The 23,535-nt window shown below is 37.5% G+C and overlaps 1 protein-coding gene and 1 pseudogene across 3 annotated transcripts in view; one reads left to right on the forward strand and one right to left on the reverse strand.

The window, feature by feature from the left end:
• BICC1 (BicC family RNA binding protein 1) overlaps positions 1 to 23,535 on the reverse strand; it is a 291,170-nt gene that overhangs the window by 181,241 nt on the left and 86,394 nt on the right. For all 3 annotated transcript variants that reach the window (XM_078077683.1, XM_036078156.2, XM_078077684.1), the window contains exon 2: positions 12,443 to 12,489. In XM_078077683.1, the coding sequence (XP_077933809.1) occupies positions 12,443 to 12,489 (47 nt within the window). The remainder of the gene's footprint in view (positions 1 to 12,442; positions 12,490 to 23,535) is intronic.
• LOC118526757 (L-lactate dehydrogenase A chain pseudogene) lies at positions 1,540 to 2,715 on the forward strand (annotated as a pseudogene).

The following is a 23,535-nucleotide window of genomic DNA, read 5'->3' on the forward strand; positions in this document are numbered from 1 at the left end:
GCAGAAAATGTGAATGACTGATAATCTAGGGTGACCACAGTACTAGAAGTAGTAAATGCTACTAAGGAAGGAAACACATACTTACACACTTCTCACAGCATTTTGATTTCACCAAAGGAAAGAAAAAAGAAAGGTAATGAAAACTAGTTTTTCACTACTTGAAGTGCCAAAAGGCAACTCTTTTAAGAAGGAATTTATGCCCAAAGAAATAAAAAACTGCAAAAGAACTAGTTTGGGACAAGCCACAACTGCTAAACATACAAAAAAAGAGAATAACATTCAGAATATTTAATAATTTAATTCAAGGATCATGTTACATAAAGAGGCATAGAGTAACAAAGAGCTCTCCTTAACCACAATTAAGAAAAACAGAGAATGTTTCATGCTGTACTAATCCCTCTGCATGCTGGCTGACTACAAACTTCCCACAAAAGGTATAATATTGACTGAAACAACATTAATGTCAATGGCCAAAAAGAAGAATGAAATCCCACAACAAAATCTTTTTGAAAAATAAGGACAGCACAAGCTTTTTCCACCTAGGATATTAATAGCAATGACCTTATTATTCCTTGAATAATGCTGGCAACTGACTAGCAAAAAGAAACACACCCTGAATAAGAATACTATTCACATACAGTGTGTGTGTGTGTGTGTATAAAGTATTCATCATACACTAGTATAGTGGGTTTTTTTCATGTTTTAAAGACACTGTGGTACTGCTGCTATAATTTTAATGACAGGTTTTAAGAAAATGTCCTTATGCCTCATCTAAAGAGCACTGCTCCTTTAAAGAAAGAATTTAATTTGATCCATTTGTTGAGGAGTTAAACTACTCTACACATAATGCATAAGCCTTTTGAAGAGAGGGCAATTATATAATTATTCAAGTAATTGGATGCCTTTTATGTGTTTTAGTCTGCATCTTGATTACAAGGCCTTACAACTTCTCAACTACATCAAGAAAAGGGGAGAAGACTCCAAGGACACCTATAGATCAAACTTTGAGAAGCAACACAAACTGTGCTAACTCTCTGTAGGAGCATCTCTCACTTCTGGCATATCTGCTCAGCTCTCTGTTTTCTGTTCCATGTTGCCTTCTGTGGATGGGCTTCTTCTGCTTACTTACAGCTGCTTCTCCCTTATAATTCCAGATTTTCCATTGCCAACTCCATCCCCCTGGCTTCTCCCTCACCCATCCTACATCATGACCTTTCCCATTCCATTCCCACTACCACTCTGGGTCTTAGTTTCCCAATTTGTTAGAGATGAATCTCATTCCATGAGTTTTCAGAGCCCATCACACTGGTCACGGCCAGTGCCTACAGAAAGTTCATCAGTGGATCTGGTACCCACATCTAGGTCCATCAGCTGTGGCTGGATGAGCTGGGAAATAGAGTGAAGTAGTGCAAAACATGGCTTGCTCCTCTCCTTCTTCACAGCAGGGTATGTGGGAAGGCAGGTATGTAATGAAGTACATATATTTAAAAGTACTATTCAGGTGTCGGAGCCGCTGCCGCCAAGTCCAGATCTAGCCTCATGCACCGCTGATGCCCGCCCGCCCGACGTGCACTCCCGATTCCTTTTGGTTCTAAGTCCAAAATGGCAACTCTCAAAGATCAGCTGATTCAGAATCTTCTTAAGGAAGAACATACCCCCCAGAATAAGATTACAGTTGTTGGGGTTGGTGCTGTTGACATGGCTTGTGCCATCAGTATCTTAATGAAGGACTTGGCAGATGAACTTGCTCTTGTTGATGTCATGGAAGACAAACTGAAGGGAGAGATGATGGATCTCCAGCATGGCAGCCTTTTCCTTAGAACACCAAAAATTGTCTCTGGCAAAGATTATAATGTGACTGCAAACTCCAAGCTGGTTATTATCACAGCTAGGGCACGTCAGCAAGAGGGAGAAAGCCGTCTTAATTTGGTCCAGCGTAACGTGAACATCTTTAAGTTCATCATTCCTAATATCATAAAATATAGCCCAACCTGCAAGTTGCTTGTCGTTTCTAATCCAGTGGCTATCTTGACCTATGTGGCTTGGAAGATAAGTGGCTTTCCCAAAAACCGTGTTATTGGAAGTGGTTGCAATCTGGATTCAGCCCGGTTCCGTTACCTAATGGGGGAAAGACTGGGAGTTCACCCATTAAGCTGTCACGGGTGGGTCCTTGGGGAGCATGGAGACTCCAGTGTGCCTGTGTGGAGTGGAGTGAACGCTGCTGGTGTCTCTCTGCAGAATCTGCACCCTGACTTAGGCACTGAGGCAGATAAGGAACAGTGGAAAGAGGTTCACAAACAGGTGGTTGACAGTGCCTATGAGGTGATCAAACTGAAGGGCTACACTTCCTGGGCCATTGGACTGTCTGTGGCAGATCTGGCCGAAAGTATAATGAAGAATCTTAGGCGGGTGCATCCTATTTCCACCATGCTTAAGGGTCTCTACGGAATTAAAGATGATGTCTTCCTTGTGTCCCTTGCATCTTGGGACAGAATGGAATTTCTGATGTTGTGAAGGTGACTCTGACTCCTGAGGAGGAGGCCCATTTGAAGAAGAGTGCAAATACACTTTGGGGGATCCAAAAGGAGCTGCAGTTTTAAAGTTTTCTAATGTACCACTTCACTGTCTAGACTACAGCAGGATTTTAGCTGGAGGTTGTGTATATTGTCCTTATTATCTGATCTGTTACTCAAGTAATATTAAAATGGCCTAAGAAAAAACATCCGTTTCCTAAAGTTCCAAACAGGAATGGTTCACCAAACCCTGCAGCTGTATCCTGATGCTGGATGATACCTGTCTTTGTAGCCCTAAATTGGTTAACGTAAGTTAGCCCCACCGTGTCAGAGGCAGCACTGCAGAGCTGCGGTTGCTCTTCACATCAGATGTGTGTTTACTGTGTGTTCTGTCACTTCGGGTTCCTTCCCCCAACACCCGACATGCCTAGTCCATCTTTTCCAGTCAGTCACGTCCCGGGATCCAATGTATAAATTCAATATTGCGTGTATTGTGCATAACTGTTCTAAAGGATCTTATTTTGCGTACCATGTATGTCAGAATATAGTGTACATGGCCATATAATGTAAAAAGACAATGCAACCAACTAAGTGTCATACCAACTAAAATACCAAATAAATTTTGAACAGTGAAAAAATAAAATAAAAGTACTATTCAGAGACACAAGCAAGGTAAGAGTTGAGAATAAATTCCAAAATAATCTACTTTGTCTAAAAAAAAATGCAAAATATTAAACACATCAAGAAGAAGGTTGTTCTTTAAAAAAAAAGAAAGAGTCCCAAAATTCAAGAAAGGACCGGTTCATGAGACTACAACAAACCATTATTTTAAGTCTTCTAGATAGAATAAAATATCGGAGGTACAAACTTCAAAACGACCAACTTCAATGTGATTTTGAAACCATACCATTTATTTTACTGTATTAATTTGCCTCCAGCCTTGCAGTTGTCCATCTCATGCACTGTAACAACCCTACTTCAGAACCCTACTTAGTATACTTGTAGCTTTAGATAGAACTTCTCTCAACTATAGAAGCACAGCCCACCCAAGGGAGCATGATAACTGCTCATTTAAAGAAAATCACTTATGTTTTATTAACAATAGTAAAAAAAATAGTTAAAGTCAGAAAAGGACTCTTCAAGTCAGATGCCACCAACTAGCTGTGTGACCTTGAAAAAACTCAATCTAAGACTATTCAGAGCACTGTCTGGAAGGTAAAAACACCATCACCACATACAACTTTAAAATGTACTAATTCTTCTGTGAACTCACTTAAGTCAATAAGGCTTAAGCTCTTTACTAAATGTCATAGCATTCACTTGAGTCACACTAAATGGCACTACACTGACCCCATCATTTTATGGACTGTAATCCTTCAGCTGAGTTTTTTACCCTAGATAATGTTATGGAGTCCATAAAAGAAAGAACATCACACAGCTTTGACTAGTGGGTCACAGAGCCAGGTGAACTCTTTCAAGGACATGCTTTCTACACTTTCATATGCTGGCCACCATAATGGCGACACTGTCTCCAAGCCAAATGTCAGGTCATGAGCTTAGAGAGACAGAGCATGTGAGCTATATCTAAGTGGGCCTTGACCTGCCAGTCTGAAAGCAATTATCCTCATTTTATGTTATGTACCGAGCAATGAATTAGGGCCAGCCTTCTTCAGCTGGGTGAAGAATGGCAAGAAAAGCCAATTCTTCATGTCTGTACCAACGCACAGTACCTGAAGGTTATGTAATCTTTAGCTACTTCTGAATCACATCAATATCACAGGTATTATGGCCTCACTATAACTGTACAGACAAAATATCGTACCCAGATATTGCTGCCACATTTAAGATGGGACGCTGACCTTGAAAGTGAACAGAATGGTGAGAGGTCTGCAAATTAAGTCATATGATAAAGCAGAAACTAAGTATCTTTAGTCTAAAGAAGACATAGAGATGTTGTAAAAACCATCTTCAAAAATTTTTCTACCTCCAAATGGCAAAACAAGGGCAAATGGGGAGGGCCTTTCTAAAAAATTAGCACTGACTAAAACATGACCTGCCTTGTATATACCTGAGATTGACTCTGTTTACAACTGTTGTGATACAGAAGATACACATACAAACTTCAGTACTTGATGGGAAGCAGAACCAGACGACCTCTCAGACTCCTTTCAACAAAATTTTGTATATGCTATAAATTGACAACAATTTATGCATCTGTGAACAACCTCAAACTATCAGCCATGATGATCTGCTTTTCTCCATGACATGGTAGTGGTTGTTAATCTTGGTTTTAAAAGTATTAGATGCTCACTATAGGAAAGTGTAGAGAAAGAATAAAAATGAACCATAATCCCACAGCCAAGACAATCGCTGTTATCATTTGGTATAACTCCTGCCCAATCATTTTTCAAGGCATAAATATATGTAAGAAAATTTGAGGCAAGCTGTTTATATACCTTCTATTCTGATTTTTGCATTTATATGATAACCATTTTCTCAATTCCTTAATTATTTACCAAAAAAGTATGATTTTTAATGCCTACCTAATAATATAAAGTTTGGATATAGCATATTTCAAGCATTACATTAAGCACGTAGGTTATTTTTGATTAGTTTTAATTATTATACATATTACCACATGAACATCCTTTTACAATGATCTTCAGACACCTCTCTGATGATGTTCTATGTATATACAAGACTGAATTTATCTTTCTTAGATATAAAAATATTTGAATCATATGACAATCAAAGGACATAATTAAATATACACACATACACAAACTACCAAAGCAATTGCAAGGCTCCTCTGATTAGAACTAATCAAACTTAATCCTTCCTCAGAAATAGTTAATGCCACAATAGAAAAATTGCTTCTAATCTTCACAAATATGTTTATATTTGCATATTATCAGTTATTAGTGTAATTCTTGCTTATCTGTGTAATGTGAAAATTGTCCTGAAATCTTAATATCAACCACAAATAAATAAGTTTGTATCTCAATATTTTTCAATTAAGAAAAATGTTGACAACTATAGGAATTAAGGGCTTTAATCCACTCAGGGAGAGCATTTTACAAAATAATATAAAAGCCATTTTAAACTAAGACCGATAAATCACTTAACTGGACCTTTCAATTGTCATTCTATGCCAGGTACACTTCGGGTTCCTTCCCCCAACACCCGACATGCCTAGTCCATCTTTTCCAGTCAGTCACGTCCTGGGATCCAATGTATAAATTCAATATTGCGTGTATTGTGCGTAACTGTGCATGTCACTAATCCAGAGTCCTGCCTAGTAACACTTCTTAACCTATTTTCATGAATTCAGCTTGATTTTCCACATGAACCAATGCTTTGAGTTTGGTTTCAAGAAGAGAGAAGAATATTTTAACTGGAAAAAACTAAACTTCACCAGATACTCATTTAAGATTATTATTCACTTAAAAAAATCATAGTAGTAATTAGGGTATATTGACTACCATCAAGATATGTTTTACAGGAATCTTAATGACATCCCCTACTCCATGGTTGCAGAGAGAGGAATAAAAGACAAAATGGGTTTTCATAAAGCAGTTGTGTGAAATGCTACCAGAAATAAAGCCAAAACAGAACATGACAGTTGAACTCCACAGCTGATTATACAGCCTGCTATAAACATGGGCCAACACCCAGGCTTCTCATGTCAGATAAAACACCAAGACAGAACTTAGAAATCCAGACGAATGGATGATGAACAAGTCACTTAGATGGTCTTTTTCTTAATCTTTTCTCACCCTTATCTGCTAGATAATAGAGAGCAAATTACAAGGCATTAAAAATAGGACATCAAGGGGTGCCTGGGTGGCTCAGTCAGTTGACTGTTTGACTCTTGATTTCAGCTCAGATCATGACCTCAGGGTCCTGGGATGGAGCCCCACATCTGGCTCTGTACTCAGCAGGGAGTCAGCTTGAGGATTCTCTACTTTTCCCTCTGTCCTTCCCCCCACTCTCTCTCTTGCTCTCATGATCTCTCTCTCTCTCAAATAAATAAATCTTGTAAAAAACACAGGATCAGGACGCCTGGGTGGCTCAGTCGGTTAAGCATCTGCCTTTGGCTCAGGTCATGATCCCAGGGTCCTGGGATGGAGTCCTGAATAGGGCTCCCTGCTCAGTGGGGGCTCTGCTTCTCCCTCTCCCTCTGCCCCTTCCCCCTGCTCGTGTGTGCACACTCACTCTCTCTCATACTCTCTCTCTCTCAAATAAATAAATAAATAAAATCTTTAAAAAAAAACAAAAAACACAGGATTGATTCTTACCTTAACAACTTTCAAAAAGATGATTAGACAACCTATTTTGGAAGGGTTGTTCCATTTTTCTAAGTTTTATACATGGCCAGTCATAGGAGAGAACCATGACAACAAATTCTCTCATTGAAACTTACTCTCAGGGCCATAGTGTTATAATCAGGAATAAGAACTCAGCATCTCTGAATGTTAGCTTCAAGATTTAACTGCCCATTAGTGGTGACATCCATTGCTGATCACCTTTGCATAAGATTAGAATCAACACTGTAATGCTGCATAGCCTTCTCCACACATCTTCAGAACTGTGACACCAAGTACTCTTCACGGTATATACATCTTTTTGTAATGTGTGAATTGTGAATCATGTGGATACATTACCTTTTAAAACAAACACTAAGATTAAAACTTTAAAATATCCTTATTTTATTTAAATAGAATTTAAAATGTTTAAGCATAAAGTCTCAGTGAGTATATCATAGGCTACAGTTAATTAAACTCATTTTTAAATAATTAAACCAAAGCTTATTTCTATTACCAGAGGAATATCTATTCAACACACACAAAAAAATGACCAGTGGGAAAAGTAGAAGCAATTCTATAATTTCTGCCTTGGCCCCTGCCCCAGTAAAAAGATTAAAGAAGTCCCCATCCAAGATCATCTGAAACACTCATTTTGTGGTGCAGAGGGAAACAAACACTCCTTCCACAATTTTCCCCAGAAGACAACACTTGCTACTTTCCAGTCTTAAAATGATAAAAGTAATGTTTGCCTTAAAAGGATGAGTTTGAGGGTACTAAAAATACACCACATAGGCCACCAAACAGTATCTTATTTATGTTAGTCTTACTGTTAGCTTTCATGAAAAGCCATAGTTTATGCGTCAGTTTTCCAAACTGACACATTTTAAGACTATAAACTACCCCTACATTAAAAAATGTTATGTGTACTTTGGGGAGAAATAAATGTATATAACCTGATGCAATGGAAAACATAGCTTTCATCAATTATGATGCTGACTGCATTTTGTCTTCTTCAGCCACTGGGATTCAGGATGCCTAAGTAAAGCACTGTGTTTGATGAGTCACATTTGTAGCACAATCGCTACACTCAACCCCACCTAATATACTGTAACACATTTTCCCCTCTGATCTGGCCATAATCATTTCACAAGAAAAAAAAGAACTGATTAAAAGGAAACAGGACAGACAGTGAGTAAGCCATGAACAACTGCCCAAAAAACTGTAAAAACCCTGGCAGATCATTTCCATGTGTTTCAATTAAAGTTGCCATGAGAGGTGGACAACAAGCAAGAAAGAATTGATAAAGTTGTATCCATTCCCTCCTTTTTGTAAGTATAGTTAGAGCCAAAGAATAAAAAGTACAATTACTGGAGATCTTGCAAAGCATTCATACAGAAAAACATTTGGAATGTATCCAATGCAAACAGTCTGATTTATAATTCTATAAGCCAATCAGAGAATATTAAAAAAGCACTTTATATGCATTTTTAATATACACAGAAAAAAAAGGCTAAGGGTATATAAATAGTTCTCTTTCAAAGATGGGATGACAGATTACATGTTTTCTCTTTCTTCTGTGTTAATTATATATTTGTTCTAGACAATTTAGAAATGACTTGTAATAAGGAAAAAAACAAATTTTATATATATGTATATATATATAAATGACTAGGCAGTTAAAATGTATAGATTAATGTGTGATAAATAACATTTACAGTTTTAGGAAAATTTTCTAATTATACTGAATTTTCCTACAGAATGATTTCTTCCATTAAGAAGTGTTTATAGGTTGAATTGTGTCCCACAAAAATTCCTATGTTGAAATCCTAATTCCCAATACCTCAGAATGTGACCTTATTTGGAAATAGGGTCACTGCAGATGTAATTAGTAAGATGAGATCACTGGGGTGAGCCCTAATCCAATATGACCTTACAAAAAAAGAAAATTTGGATAGAGAGACACACATACGAGGAGGATGCCTATAAAGGCAAAGGCAGTGATAGGGATGATACTTCTACAAGCCAAGGAACACCAAAAATGGTAAGCAAACCACCAAAAGCTTGGAGAGAGGAATGGAACAGATTCTCCCTCACAGTCTGCAGAAGGAACCAACCGTGTTGACACCTTGCTCTTGGACTCCTACCTCCAGAACTGTGAGACAGTCAATTTCCGTTGCCACCCAGTTTGTGATACTCTGTTACAGCAGCGCTAACAAACTAACACAAAAGGTTTTCAAGCATACCACAGGAAGACATTACACTCCGACCATACCCATTTTGCATAACTATCTGCCTTTTGGTAGACAGTGCTTGCAAAAATCAATCCTCCTTCCATACACTCCTCCACCCCCCCGCCATGAGTACAGTTAGGTAAGGCTACATAACTAAGTTTTCTCCAATCGAATATGAGAAGTGACATATGCCTCCAGGCCTAGGCCTTAAAACTGGGGCATACTTCCTCCATACTCTTGCTCTTTCTTACCAGCTCACATTTGGACATGGTGCTCACCCAAATCAACCACAAAGATGAGGTCCATTCCTTAAGGAGTAGCAGAGCTACTTCTTAGAAGGAATCCGGGTCTTTAACTGACAGCATAGGATAGAGCCACCCACCAATGGGGAATATTCTCCTTACAATGTTACAAGAAAGTAAAAGAAATAACTGTTCTTTAAGCCACTAAATCATTGGATTTCTCTGTTATAACAGGTTAGCCTTTTGCTCTAACAGAGTACCAGAGGAAATAAAACATCTCAAACACATGCAATAAAACAGTATGTAGAAAACCAGGTAAATCTCTGAAACAATAAATGTGACTCTCTAGGAGAAGTTCAAGTGTAAACTAAACAACTACTATTACAGCTCCAAATCTGAAACAATGTATTTGATGACCTTAGTAGTTGTTAAATTACAATTTAAACCCTTTGTGCGAATCTACCAAATCTAATTCTTAAAGATTTTTTTCTTAAAGATTTTTTAATTTATCTTTTAATTTGAAAAATTTTTGTGAGAATAATTAAATTTAGTATAAGCATACTCTCATGATTTAACATACATTTTAAGGTACAAAAAACTAACATATAAAAGTCTCACACTCCTCCTCCGATCTCCTCTCTAGGGAAAGCCAGTATTACATGTTAGAAAATACTAAGGCTGATCAAAATTTAAAGTCAACTCAAGAGAGGTTTTAATTTTGGTTTGTGACACACACCTACAGTCAAAACCAAAACATATTCTAATAATAACCATATAGAGCCTTCATATTTGCCTAACTCTGAGAAAAGAAAACTATTTTCTCATAGATGCTAATGACCAGCAATGTGGCCTATTTCTTGTTCTTAAATGCTTCCCGAAATGTCACTATGTGAAACTGGAACATGTGTGAAACTAGAAGAAAGTTCCTGGAGAACAATTCAATACTTCTCCATTACTTCATTCTACTACCGATGAACCATAATGTCTACTCCCGTCTGGTCAAAACACTGACAATTACTCTACTAGAATTTGAAATGTTTGCCTTTTATTAAGTCACAGGTTTCTTTCCAGGGTGACGATCCAAATCCTGTATGGACACTTATCAGGAAGACACTCTACTGAACTAAAGAAGAAAATAAAGAGATGAAAACTATTCCCATTTAGTTATTCAGGGACTTCATTAACCTGTGACCAAGAATGGAATCTATGATTCCAACTCATGGTTTGTTGGACGCACACATGTTACTGGATTCAAACATGTGTTTCTATTTAAACTGCTGGAATGTATATACGGCTCCACAAAGGGTGATAAATATTAGCAAATCTTCTAAGAATGAAGGTCCTTTATGACCACATACACCATGTTTTGATTCAGTTTTTCAAATGTCTCAGTCACACAAAGCTGAACAATCTGCTTTTTACATCTATCCACAAGTTAAAGAACAAAAATAAAATCCTTCCACAGATCACATCTATCTGTACCTTCACAGCAACCAAAGGCAGATCTGTGATTTCTGCTGTCTTCTCTTTTCTTCCCTCATGGCAAGCCTGCCTTAGGTAGAGGCAGGGGATTCTGAAATGCCCAGGTAATGATAAGTTGGGTATTAACCATCATCAGATAATGCCAAGTAAGGGGTTTCAGGTATAGTACAGAAACTTCAACAGATGAGCCTAAAGAGGGGTGGAAAACTGTGGTCTGACACATTCTATTTGGCCAGCATAGCATTTTTAAATTTTTAAAATTTAAGTCCCTTTAGGAAAGCCCCCCAACTCAAATAAGATACTTCACAAGATATTATATCTCACCATGAACTAGGAACCCCACAGACATCATGTGTGCAAGCCAAATGTCTGAAGTGTGAATGTCACAGGAATTCTTCCAACCCTGTTTAGCCTTCTTACATTTTGTTTCTTTGCTCAGAATGCCCTCCCAGCCCACCCAAGCCTACCTCTTCAGTTAACTTAGGAGTACTTAAGAAGTCCTTTCTTATCTCCTAAAGCCCCAGTCAAGTGCTTAACCCTCTCTGGCCCCAGACTCTCCTGCTATTTCTATGACTTTTCTGTCAGGCACCAGACTAATTCCTTTAGGGAAAGGACTATGCCTTGCTCATTTTAGTCTCTCCAGTGTGTGGAATACAGCAGGTGGTAAATAAATACTTTCAGAATGAAGAAATGGCAATACAAGTATCAGCTTAAAATATGTGCTTCCATATTCTTGGCAGAGAATGCAGAAAATGATGAAGCTGACAAAAAAGAAAAAATGTAGATCACACAGAGCAAAAAAATAAAGAGGCTGTAAAGGCCACATCTGCTTACACACAGGTGATTTCCAAAGGCTGATGACCCTCTACAGCATTATTTAACCTCATCTATAGTTGCTGCCTTATTTCACTCCAGGACCCCTGTATATTTGTTGTTACACACATGCTTTCTGGATCCCAACAACAAAGACACAAATATAATAAATCCAAATAAATGAAAGAAGAACATGAACTTAAGTCAATTTCTTTGAAAGGACAGGCATCTTCCCTTATACAAAACACTTATTTTAAAATAGAGCTGACTAGAAATAAACAATTGCTAATCATAGCTTCTCATATTCATTTTTCAATCAGGTCCACTCCTATTTCCCTTTGCTATATATAACTAGCCAGACTGGCTTCAATGAAGTTCAGAACTCTCAGAGAACAGTCAGGGACGCACTGGACATGGTCACCAATAGTGAGCAAGCAGGTCTAAAGGTGCATCTTTCATTGATTATATTACCCCACCCATGGTCATGCTTACCGGAAATGAGGAAAGCTGTGAAGGATTCCTCTCCACATCCCAGGTCAGGTAAAGAAGGGTCAGGGAAAGAAGCAACAGGGGGTAGCAGTGAAAGAAGATAATCAGGACAGCATACCTGGCAGCCGTCATGGACTCTTTGCCTCCAAGCAAAAATGTCATTAGAGTTGCTCAGGAGGAGCAAGAAGTCAGAATGGTTACTTCCCAAACAGCATCTCATCCTTTCTTTGCCCTGAGCATTTCCAGCTGTCTCATCAAAACCTATTCCCCTTCATATGGAAGGGGAGCTTTCAGGGGCCTGTAACCACTGAGACACAGTGACTTCTCCTTAATTACCACTAAGGCAGGAGTACAAAGCAACTTACCTTCTGAAAAAAGTCTTCCCCACTTTTGCCTTTTCCTTCAGCAGCAGCTGTAAATAAAAATGTATACATTTAAAATAGTTTCTTTTTTTCAACCTATGTATTCAAAAATCTCTCAAATATCAAGTATGAGAATAAAAAAGTAATACGCAAGATGCCATTCTTGCTCTCCCAAAGCTTAGCACCTGCCTGAACAGGTCTCATCTAATGCAAAGTCACAAAAAAAACAAAACAAAACAAAACAAAAAAAAACACTAATTCAATCAAATATACATCTTTAGATAATTTCATACTCTTTTTTTGTCTGAAAGACTCAGGTCTCTCTTTTCACACACAGATGAAAGTAATCTCATCCCTTCATAATTAAGGAATGACATGAACAAATGCAACTACCAATATAATCTACTATAGTGCTCTAAGCACTTCCTATCTGCAACCAATCCCAGGCATGAGGTTGCCTTTTCAACCTCCAGTTGAACCTCACAAGGTCTACACTCTTAGCTGTTTGTTCTATGCTTTGCAATGACTATATAATCTACTTGGGTTTCAGCTGCCATCATACTACTTTAATTCACTCCTTAATTCACATTTATAAGAGAGAGACAAAACAACATGAGGATGAAACAGTAATAATGAAGGTCACAGACAACAATAAAATTTCATGTGAGATTAATTAAAAAGTCATTACATTTGAACAATCGTTTTTATATCTAAATGGCAACCTATAAATATAGGAGAAACCCAGGTCTCTACATTCAAAAGTCTTACAACTCTGTGAACCTTCTTTTTAATATGTGGAGAGAAGTAAGCAATTTGAATAAAAGGAGAGAGGAGACAAAGAGCCAACAGCATCTTGCTTGCAAAAGCCTCAAACTGTATCTTTCAGAAGGCAAACACCAGGGGTGCCTGGGTGGCTTAGTCAGTTAAGCACCTGACTCTTGATTTTGGCTCAAGTCATGATATTAGAGTCCTGAGATCGAGCCCCTTGTTGGGCTCTGCGCTGGGTGTAGAGTCTGCTAAGATCCTCCCTCTCCCTCCTCCTCTCCCCTCCTCCTCCCTGACACCCACCCCCAACTCATGCTCTCTCTCTCTTAAAAAAAAAAAAAAAAAATAGGAAAGCAAACACCAAACAGGTTTCAAATTCAGGTGCAGCATGGACAAGTGGTTAACTGGAGAAGCCACCCCCTGGTCAAGACAAGGACACAAGGAAATGAGCTGGAGCAAGAACTCCTGGACAATGAAATCTGGAAGACCATGGTACCCCAAACACCGAATGGTCAATACTGTCAAGGGACACTGTGTGTACATGCATATACATGTGTGTATGTGTGTCCAGGACACTTATTAAAATTATTAAAGACTCTTGTATGTCAACTATACCTCAATTTAAAAAAATTATTAATGACCCAAGAAATGTGGCAGGTCATTCTGTTAAGTAGAAAACTCAAAACTCAAAGAAATTTCCTCAAAGAAATATCAAGTATTAAAATTTAGACACCTTCTATAATCTTGTAAAAATGTGTATTTTTATCAACATGTTTTCATCCAAAAAACAGAACACAGAGTACATGTTTCTGTGATTTCCAAAGACAGTTTGAGGAAATGTATGAATACAAGAGCTAGGGGCGCCTGGGTGGCTCAGTCGGTTAAGTGTCTGCCTTCAGCTCAGGTCATGATTTCAGGGTCCTGGGATTGAGCCCCGAGTCGGGCTCCCTGCTCAATGGGGAACTTGCTTCTCCCTCTCCCCCTATTTGTGCTCTCTCTTGCTCTCTCTCTCTCAAATAAAATCTTAGAGGAAAAAAAGAGGAAAACAAGAGCAAAAAAAAAGGAAAACAAGAGCTAAAAAGAAACAAAAAATTTAAAACTCTATTCTAATGGCAGGCTAAACAACAGCCCCTCAAAGATGTTCATGTCCTAATTCCTGGAACCTATGAATAGGTTACTTTATGTGGCAAAAGGGATTTTGCATGTGTGATTAAATTAAGGCTCTTGAGATAGGGAGACAATCCTGAATTACCCAGGTGGGCCCAATGTCATCACAAGGTCCTTGTAAGAGGGAAGCAGGAAGGTCAGAATCCAAGAAGGTGTTGTGACAATAGAAGCAGAGAGAGAGCAGGACATATAACAAAGAAAGGAGAGCTCAGGGGAGAAAGATATCAGAGATGCTACACTGCTGGTTTTGAAGATGGACAAAGGGGGCCAACAAGCTAAGGAACATAGGTGGCCTCCAGAAGCTGGGAAAGGCAAGGAAATGGATTCTCCCCTGGAGCCTCTGGAGGGAGCATGGCCCTGCCAACACCCTGATATATGCCAATGAAACCCATTTCAGACTTTTGAATGCTGGAACTATATGAATAAATTTATGTTGTAAACTATTATGCTTGTAATTTGTTACAGCAGCAAAAAACAAAACAAAACAAAAAAACATGCAAAAAAAAAAACCCTAATACATAATACCAATACCATTTTAACTTTACTTTCTGTACAAATACCATACCTCCAACAGCATGAACTGAGCAGAGAAACTGAGCAAAGACGTGAGCATTTGAATCACACATTTCCACAAATAGGTTCCTGGAAGTTAACTCTACAAATTATGATCTCCACTCTCTAATTTGGAAATATGTCAATATTAAAACTTTAAAAAAAAAAAAAAAAAAAAGGAAGGGCTCCTGGGTGGCTCAGTCAGTTAAACATCCGGCTCTTCATCTCAGCTCAGGTCTTGATATTGGGGTCGTGAGTTCAGGCCCCGCATTGGGTTTCACACTGGGCATGGAGACTACTTAAAAAATAAAAATAAATTTAAGAAAAAAGACATAAAAAGCAAATTTGACCCAAAAAAACAAAGCTTATACTTTCTAAATAAACTGGAAAATGTGGGTGATCCTAGCTAGAGGGGCTACCTAGGCAAGACAAAAGGTTTAGTGCCTAAACCTAATGACACAAAATTAGTAAGTGCCTTGGGGGCACTTCAACTCAGCCACCTCCTGGGCTTTCTACTTACCTCTAAAGCAAAAAATAGTTTGAAGGGGCCCTACTCAATGACAAAACCGCTTGGCGATCAAAATTGCATAGTGTGGCACAAGGATCCGAAAAAATTCTAGTGACATTGAGGAAACTCTTCTTTGAAAAGAAACTTTAGAATCAAAGATATTTTCAAAGGCCTATCAAGCAAGACAGGCCTATCAAGACACCTTTCACCCACAGGGAACTCCTTCACAACTTAGAATTCATCATTTTAAATTTCATAATACAATTACATTTTATTACAGACATTTCCTTTAGGACACTTATTTTGCTCATCATAAACTCATTATGTCACAACCTTGAAATGCCCCTTCATTCCAAGTCCAACTAAACAGACTTCACAGAATGGCCTTTCAATCCGTGGATGAATAAAAAAAGGGGGAGAGGATTTTCCTTAAACTCAAATTATAATTAACTATGTTCCAGAAAAACATCTAAAATTTAAAAGAAAGGGGCTCCTGGGTGGCTCAGTCATTAAGCGTCTGCCTTCGACTCAGGTCATGATCCCAGGGTCCTGGGATTGAGCCCCGCATCGGGTTCCCTGCTCCACGGGAAGCCTACTTCTCCCTCTCCCACTCCCCCTGCTTGTGTTCCCTCTCTCACTGTGTCTCTCTCTGTCAAATAAATAAATAAAATCTTTAAAATAAATAAATAAATAAAATAAAATTTAAAAGAAACCTGCACCTTTAGTAACCTTAGGAGGTCAAGGGAAAGAGGAAGCAGGGATACTCACTGGCACCAAAAATACTCACACCAAAATTCTTTGGCCTTTTTCTTTCCAAGTATTTACATATAAGAAACTCCAAATCTGAGCCTGATTTCCCCCTAAATCCTGAGTAGTGTCCATTCCTTAAGCCCACCAAGTACCCTAGTAAGAGACTCTGACCAGATACTTAGGGAGATCACTGTCTCAGGTACAAACCATGGTTAGTCCATGTCATGGGCACTTTATAGTAACTATTCCTTATCTCATTCCCAGGTTGCTGGGTCTCCTGCCAGACTTTTACTGACCCTATCTATGCAAGCAAAGCTGTCAAGGCCATAGAGGCCAATTAAGGGAGAACAACATAACACCAAAAGTATTCTCTCAGCCACCTCAACAGGGGATCCTCTCTACTCAAATCTGAGAGCTCAATTCTCAAATAGTCCAAATTCCTCAGTATTAAAATATAAACTCCTCTGAAGAAGTGAGAGATTGTGGGGAGGAGGTTTGCAGAATATTTACTTCTCAATATAAACTCAGGTATTTAATAAGTTCACTTTATAGATGCAGGAAAGAACAGAAAGTTCACTCTTTCATTCCATGAATATCTAAGTCCTGCGCTGGTCAATCAAAATTGTCAAGGCCCTGACCTCATTCAACTTACAATCTTGGCCCATATATTCACAGCCACCCACTAGTAAGATAGAGCCAAAATCAAAATTTAATTTCAGGGACAACTTCCCAAACATCTTTTCATGGTCACAGCTCCATCCAAACTAAACTTAATAGAAACTTAACTTAGGAATTTCTCCTTCAGGACAATGTACTAAAAAGTTACTCATTTTACTCTTAATCCAACATTACAGCTGGGCAGTTTGAACTCTGCCAGGCCTGAAGAATAAAGGGTACTTTCAGGAAGATCATTGAAGAGTTGGATTTAAAAAAAGAAAAAAACATGAGATATGATAATATCTAGACCCAATGGCTGTCTTTTCACTATGGTTGGCAGGGCAAATGTTGCCTGTGAAATGAGCCAAGCCATCCTGATGTCGAGGCATTCCTTGACCTTTGAAGTCTGACTATATTCTGTGGTGTAACAGTTCTTCAGAGTCTTCACATTCTTAAACACCAATACACCCTCATCTTTTTCATTCCACAGTACCATGAACACAAACAAAATGATTTAGCAGGCTTTTTCTAACTGTCTCTATAACATGACTTCTGCCTGATGTTCCAAAATTTAGTCATTTGATTGTAAAAACCCTGGATTATTCTTGCCAATGAAAGCAACTGTCTGTATTTTCATGACATAGAACTGCAGGAATAAATTACTTCAGTACTACTGAAACATGGCTTCACAGACTGTGCAGGTAAAGCAGTTCATATTTTAAGCTGAACAATTCATTTTTATGTTTATTATAATTTCTCCAATGCTTTGCCATATTTTATTTGATATTTTTGCTTCACAAGAAACACGGGATGGCAAAATCCACAGCCAATAAAAACAGCAAAAGTTGAAACAGGTGTAAACTATTAGACTCCCCCAAACTACGGGGCAAATCTAGTTAATTACTGAATTAAAGGGCGGGAGCTCAATTTTAAATTCTTTGTAGGGCATATGGAAACTTGTTTAAATATCCCTTTCACTCTAAAACGCTTTTCCATTATAACAGCTGATGCTTTCTGGAGTCAAATCTAAAAACACAAGGACCATGTATTCATATTTAAAACACAGTATGGAATATCTTTAAACACTCCCTGGATAGTGTTATCCTGTGGAATCTGAGCCAAAAAACAAAACAAAACAAAACAAACAAAAACAGTTCAATATAAAAATAAATGAGAAATAATTCTTCAACTCTATAAAGATTCAAGGCATTTCTCCCTTTTTCTTAACACAACCCAATTGTAGCACATTTGCAACTAAGAAGGCTGCTGTATGTGAAGGTCACCTGAGAAATAAATGTGAACATTTAGGTAGCCTAATTATCCTGCAAAAATACTGAAATTTTAAAACATTCACTTATCAGATCAATTTAATCAATATGCTAAAAGAGCTATGCGAGATACTTTATTCTGTGTATTACTGTTTTCAGAAAACTTCCATGACAATTGAGCCAATTTCACTGAAAGAGGAATCATAAAAAGATGTAGAAGATGCAGTTATTATATACTCCCAAAGAATTTTTATGTTCATGAATCATATCTAACACTCTAGAGTGGCATGCAAAGTTCTGAGAATTGATTGAATAGTAGACATTAAGCCTATTCTTAAAGTTCCTTCAATTCTCAAAGTCATTCAAATACCTAGTAAACTGAAAAACACTCCAGGTTTAAACATCAGTAATGAACAGTGGCTTCTGAAAGTTATATATCACAGTAAGTGTGAGGATTTTCAGACCTCATCTTTCCTAAAACTCCCTACCTGCTTTCAGAATTCATGAACAAATCACACTCACCTGCTTTAAAAAAAAAATTAAAAAACAAAAAAAGCATGTAAGCCTGTAGAGAAAAATCAAGAAGAAACAGACAAAAAAAAATTTTTTTCAGGGCGCCTGGGTGGCTCAGTCAGTTAAGCGTCTCCCTTCATCTCAGGTCATGATCCTTGGAGTCCTAGGATTGAGTCCCACATCAGGCTTCCTGCTCAGCAGAGAGCCTGCTCCCTCTGACCCTCCCCCATCTCATGCTTTCTCTTTCACACTTTCTCTCAAATAAATGAATAAAATCTTTAAAAAAAATTTTTTTTTCTTAAAATAGTGGTTGGTAATTTGAGGATGGTTTTCTCCTTCAGTCTAATGCTTTTCTTAAATACTATTTTTGTTATTGTTGTTGTTGTTGTTGTTGTTGTTTTGCAGTTAAAAATCCCCATGTTCAGCAGAGACTGGAGGAAGATGGTAGTGGAGTAGGAGGTCCCTAGGCTTGCCTCATCCCAGAAATACAACTACATAACTATCAAATCATCCTAAATACCCCAGGAATTGACCTGAAGACTGTCAGAACAAACTCCACAACTAAAGGTAGAGAAGAGGCCACATCAAAGAGCACATGCAGCATACACTGGATATACTCCCTGAAGTCAGGCCTTTGGGAACAACACTACAGGGCACTATAGAACCTCTTTTTCATAAGGCCATTACTTTCAGGAGCAGGAAACACAACTGACTTTGCTAACACACAAAAACAGGCATGGAGACTTAGACAAAATGAGAAGACAGAGGAATTTGTCCCAAATGGAAGAACAAGACAAAGCCACAGCCACAGATCTAAATGAAACAGATATAACTAACATGCCTGATAAAGAATTTAAAGTAATAATCATCAATGGACTGGAGAAAAGAGTGGGAGACATGAGTGAGACCCTTAACACAGAGATAAAGAGTAACATAGCAGAGATAAAAGGCTCAATAAACAAAATCTGAAACATGCTTGATAGAATAAACAGCAGGCTGGGGGCGCCTGCGTGGCTCAGTCAGTTAAGCATCTGTCTTCAGCTCAGGTCATGATCCCAGGGTCCTGGGATCAAGCCCCACATTGGGCTACCTGCTCAGCGGGGAGCTTGCTTCTCCCTCCCCCTTTCCCTGTTGTTCCCCCTGCTGTGTGCTCTCCCTGCCCCGACAAATAAATAAATAAAATATTAAAAAAAGAAAAGAAAAAGAATAAACAGCAGGCTGGAAGAAGGAGAGGAAGAAATCAACGACTTAGAAGACAGAGTAATGGAAAGTAATCAAGCTGAACAAAAGAGAGAAAAAAGAATTACCCAAAATGAAAATTGACAAAGGAACTCCATGACTCCATCAAACGTAATAATATTCTTATTATAGGAGTCCTTCAAGACAATGAAAGCAAAAAAAGCGCAGAAAATCTATTTGAAGAAATAATAGCTGAAAACTTCCATAATCTGGAGAAGGAAACAGATATCCAGATCCAGGAGTCATAGAGAACACCCAGCAAAATCAACAAAAGCAGATCCACACCAAAATATATTGTAATTAAAATTGCAAAATATAATGATAAAGAAAAAACTTTAAAAGCAACAAAAGAAGGCAGTAACTTACAAGGGAAAACCCATAAGGCAGAAACTTTCCAAGCCACAAGGGAGTGGCATAATATACAGAAAGTGCTGAACTGGAAAAATCTGCAGCCGAGAATATTCTATCCAGCAAGGCTATCATTGAGAATAGGAGAGATAATTTCTCAGACAGACAAAAACCAAAGGAGTTCATGGCCACTGCAAGAAATACTAAAGGGGACTCTGTAAGTGGAAAGGAAAGACCAAATGTGACAGTATGAAGAAAAAACAAAAGCAGTAAAAATTAGTATTTCTGTAAAAAGAAAAAAAATTCAGTCAAGGAACTCATAATATAAAAGGATGTTAAATATGACAACATATACCTAAAACATGGTCAGAAGAAGAGTAAAGAATGGTTCAAACTTAAATGACCATCAATTTCATATAGACTGCTATATGCAGAACATGTTATATACCAACCTAATGGTAACCACAAATCAAAAATCACTAATATATATGCAAAGAACAAAGAGAAGGAAATCCAAATATATCACTAAGCAAAACCAGAAAAGCAGGAAACAGAGAAAGACAAGAAAGGATCAGAGAAAATTTTCAGAAACAACCACAAAACAAATAATAAAATGGCAATAAATACACATCTATCAAAAACCACTTTATTAAATGCTCCAATCAAAAGACAAAGGGTGACAGAATGGATTAAAAGAAAAAAAAAAAAACAAGACCCACCTATATGCTGCCTATAAGAGAATCATTTTAGACTTAACACCTACAGATGGAAAGTGAGGGAATGAAGAAACATTTATCATGCAAATGGAAGTCAAAAGAAAGCCAAATTCACAATAGTTATATTGGACAAAACAGATTTTAAAACAAAGACTGTAAAAACAAAGGACACTATATAATAATGAAGGGAACAATCCAACAAGAAGATAACAACTGTAATATTTATGCATCAACATGGGCACACCCAAATAAAACAGTTAATTGCAAACAGAAAAGAACTAATTGATAATATTACAATAATAGTAGGGGACTTTAACACCCCACTTACATCAATAGACAGATCATCTAAAGAGAAATCAACAAGAAAACAATGGTGTTGCATGACACACTAGACCAGATGGATTTAACAGATATATTCGAACATTCCATCCTAAAACAGCAGAATACACATTCTTTACAAGTGCATATGGAACATGCTCCAGAATAGATCACATATTAGGCCACAAAACCAACATCAACAAATTCAAAAAGATTGAAGTCATATCATGTATCTTTTCTGACCAAAAGGCTATGAAAAGAGAAGTCAACCATAAGAAAAATCTGGAAAGACCACAAATACATGGAAGTTAAATAATATGCTGCTAACCAATGAATGAGTACCTTACACCTAAAGAAAGAAGAACAAACAAAACCTAAAACCAACAGAAAGAAGGAAATAATCAATACTAGAGCAGATGGGGCACCTGGATGGCTCATGACCTGACTTCAGCTCAGGTCATGATCTTGGGATCCTGGGATAGAGCCCAGCGTCGGGCTCCCTACTCAGCAGGGAGTCTGTTTCTCCCTCTCCCTCTGCCTCCTCCCCTAACTCGTGCTCTCTCTCTCTCAAATAAAATCTTAAAAAAAAAAAAGCAGAAATACACAATATACAAAATTAAAAAACAATAGAAGAGATCAATGAAACCAGGAGCTAGTTCTTTGAAAAAAATCAACAAATTGATAAACCTCTAGCCAGACTTATCAAAAAGACAAAGGACTCAAATAAATCACAAATGAGAGAGGAGAAATAACAACCAACACCACAGAAATACAAAAAATCCTAAGAGAACATTATGAAAGCCTATATGCCAACAAACTGGACAACCTAAAAGAAATGGGTAAATTTCTAGAAACATATAAACTACCAAAACTTATACAGGAAGAAACAGAAAATTTGAACAGACCAAAACCAGCAAAGAAATTGAGTTAGTAATCAAAAAGAAATCCCAACAAACAAAAGTCCAGGACCAGATGGCTTAACAGGCAAGTTCTACCAAACATTTAATGGAGAGTTAATATCTATTCTTCTCAAACTATTCCAAAAAATAGAAAAGGAGGAAAAACTTCCAGATTCATTCTATGAAGCCAGCATTACCCTAATACCAAAACCAGATAAAGATACCACAAAACAAGAAAATTACTGCCCAATATCTCTGATGTCCATATATGCAAAAATTTCCAATCCTCAAAAATAATAGCAATCCAAATCCAACAATACGTTAAAAAAATCATTCGCCACGATCAAGTGGGATTTATTCCTGGGTTGCAAGGGTGGTTCAATATCTGCAAATCAATCAACGTGATACATCACATCAATCAGAGAAAGGATAAGAACCTTTCAATAGATGCAGAAAAAGCATTTGAAAAAGTACAACATCCATTCATGATAAAAGCCCTCAACAAAGTAAGTTTAGAGGGAACATAACCCAACGTAATAAAGGCTGTATATCAAAAACCCACAGTGAACACCATATTCCATGGGGAAAAACCGAGAGCTTGCCCCCTAAGGTCAGGAACAATACAAGGATGTCTACTCTCACCACTTTTATTCAACATAGTACTGGAAGTCCTAGCCACTGCAATCAGACAACAAAAAGAAATAAAAGGCATCCAAATCTCTAAGAAAGAAGTAAAACTTTCACTATTTGCAGATGACATGATATTATATATAGAAAACCTGAAAAACTCCACCAAAAACTGCTAGAACTGATAAACAAATTCAGTAAAATCACAGGACACAAAATCAATGTACAGAAATCTGTTACTTTTGTATACACTAATAATGAAACAGCAGAAAAAGAAATCAAGAAAACAATCTCATTTACAATTGCACAAAAATTAATAAGATACCTAGGAATAAACCTAACCAAAGAAGTGAAAGACCTGTACTCTGAAAACGGTAAAACACTGATGAAAGAAACTGAAGATGACACAAAGAAATACAAACACATTCCATGCTCGTGGACTGGAATAACAAATATTGTGAAAATGTCTAGACTAACCAAAGCAGTCTACACATTTAATGCAATCCCTATCAAAATACGAACAGCATTTTTCACAGAACTAGAACAATTCTAAAATTTGTATGGAACCACAAGACTCCAAACAAAGCAATCTTGAAAAAGGAAAGCAAAGCTTGGAAGCATCACAATTCTGGACTTCAAGTTGCATTACAAAGTTGCAGTAATCAAAACAGTATGGTACTGGTACAAAAATAGATACATAGATCAATGTAACAGAATAGAAAACCCAGAAATAAACCCACAACTATATGGTCAATTAATCTCTGACAAA

This window comes from Halichoerus grypus, chromosome 7 (assembly GCF_964656455.1).
Source record: "Halichoerus grypus chromosome 7, mHalGry1.hap1.1, whole genome shotgun sequence".
Classification (NCBI taxonomy): domain Eukaryota; kingdom Metazoa; phylum Chordata; class Mammalia; order Carnivora; family Phocidae; genus Halichoerus; species Halichoerus grypus.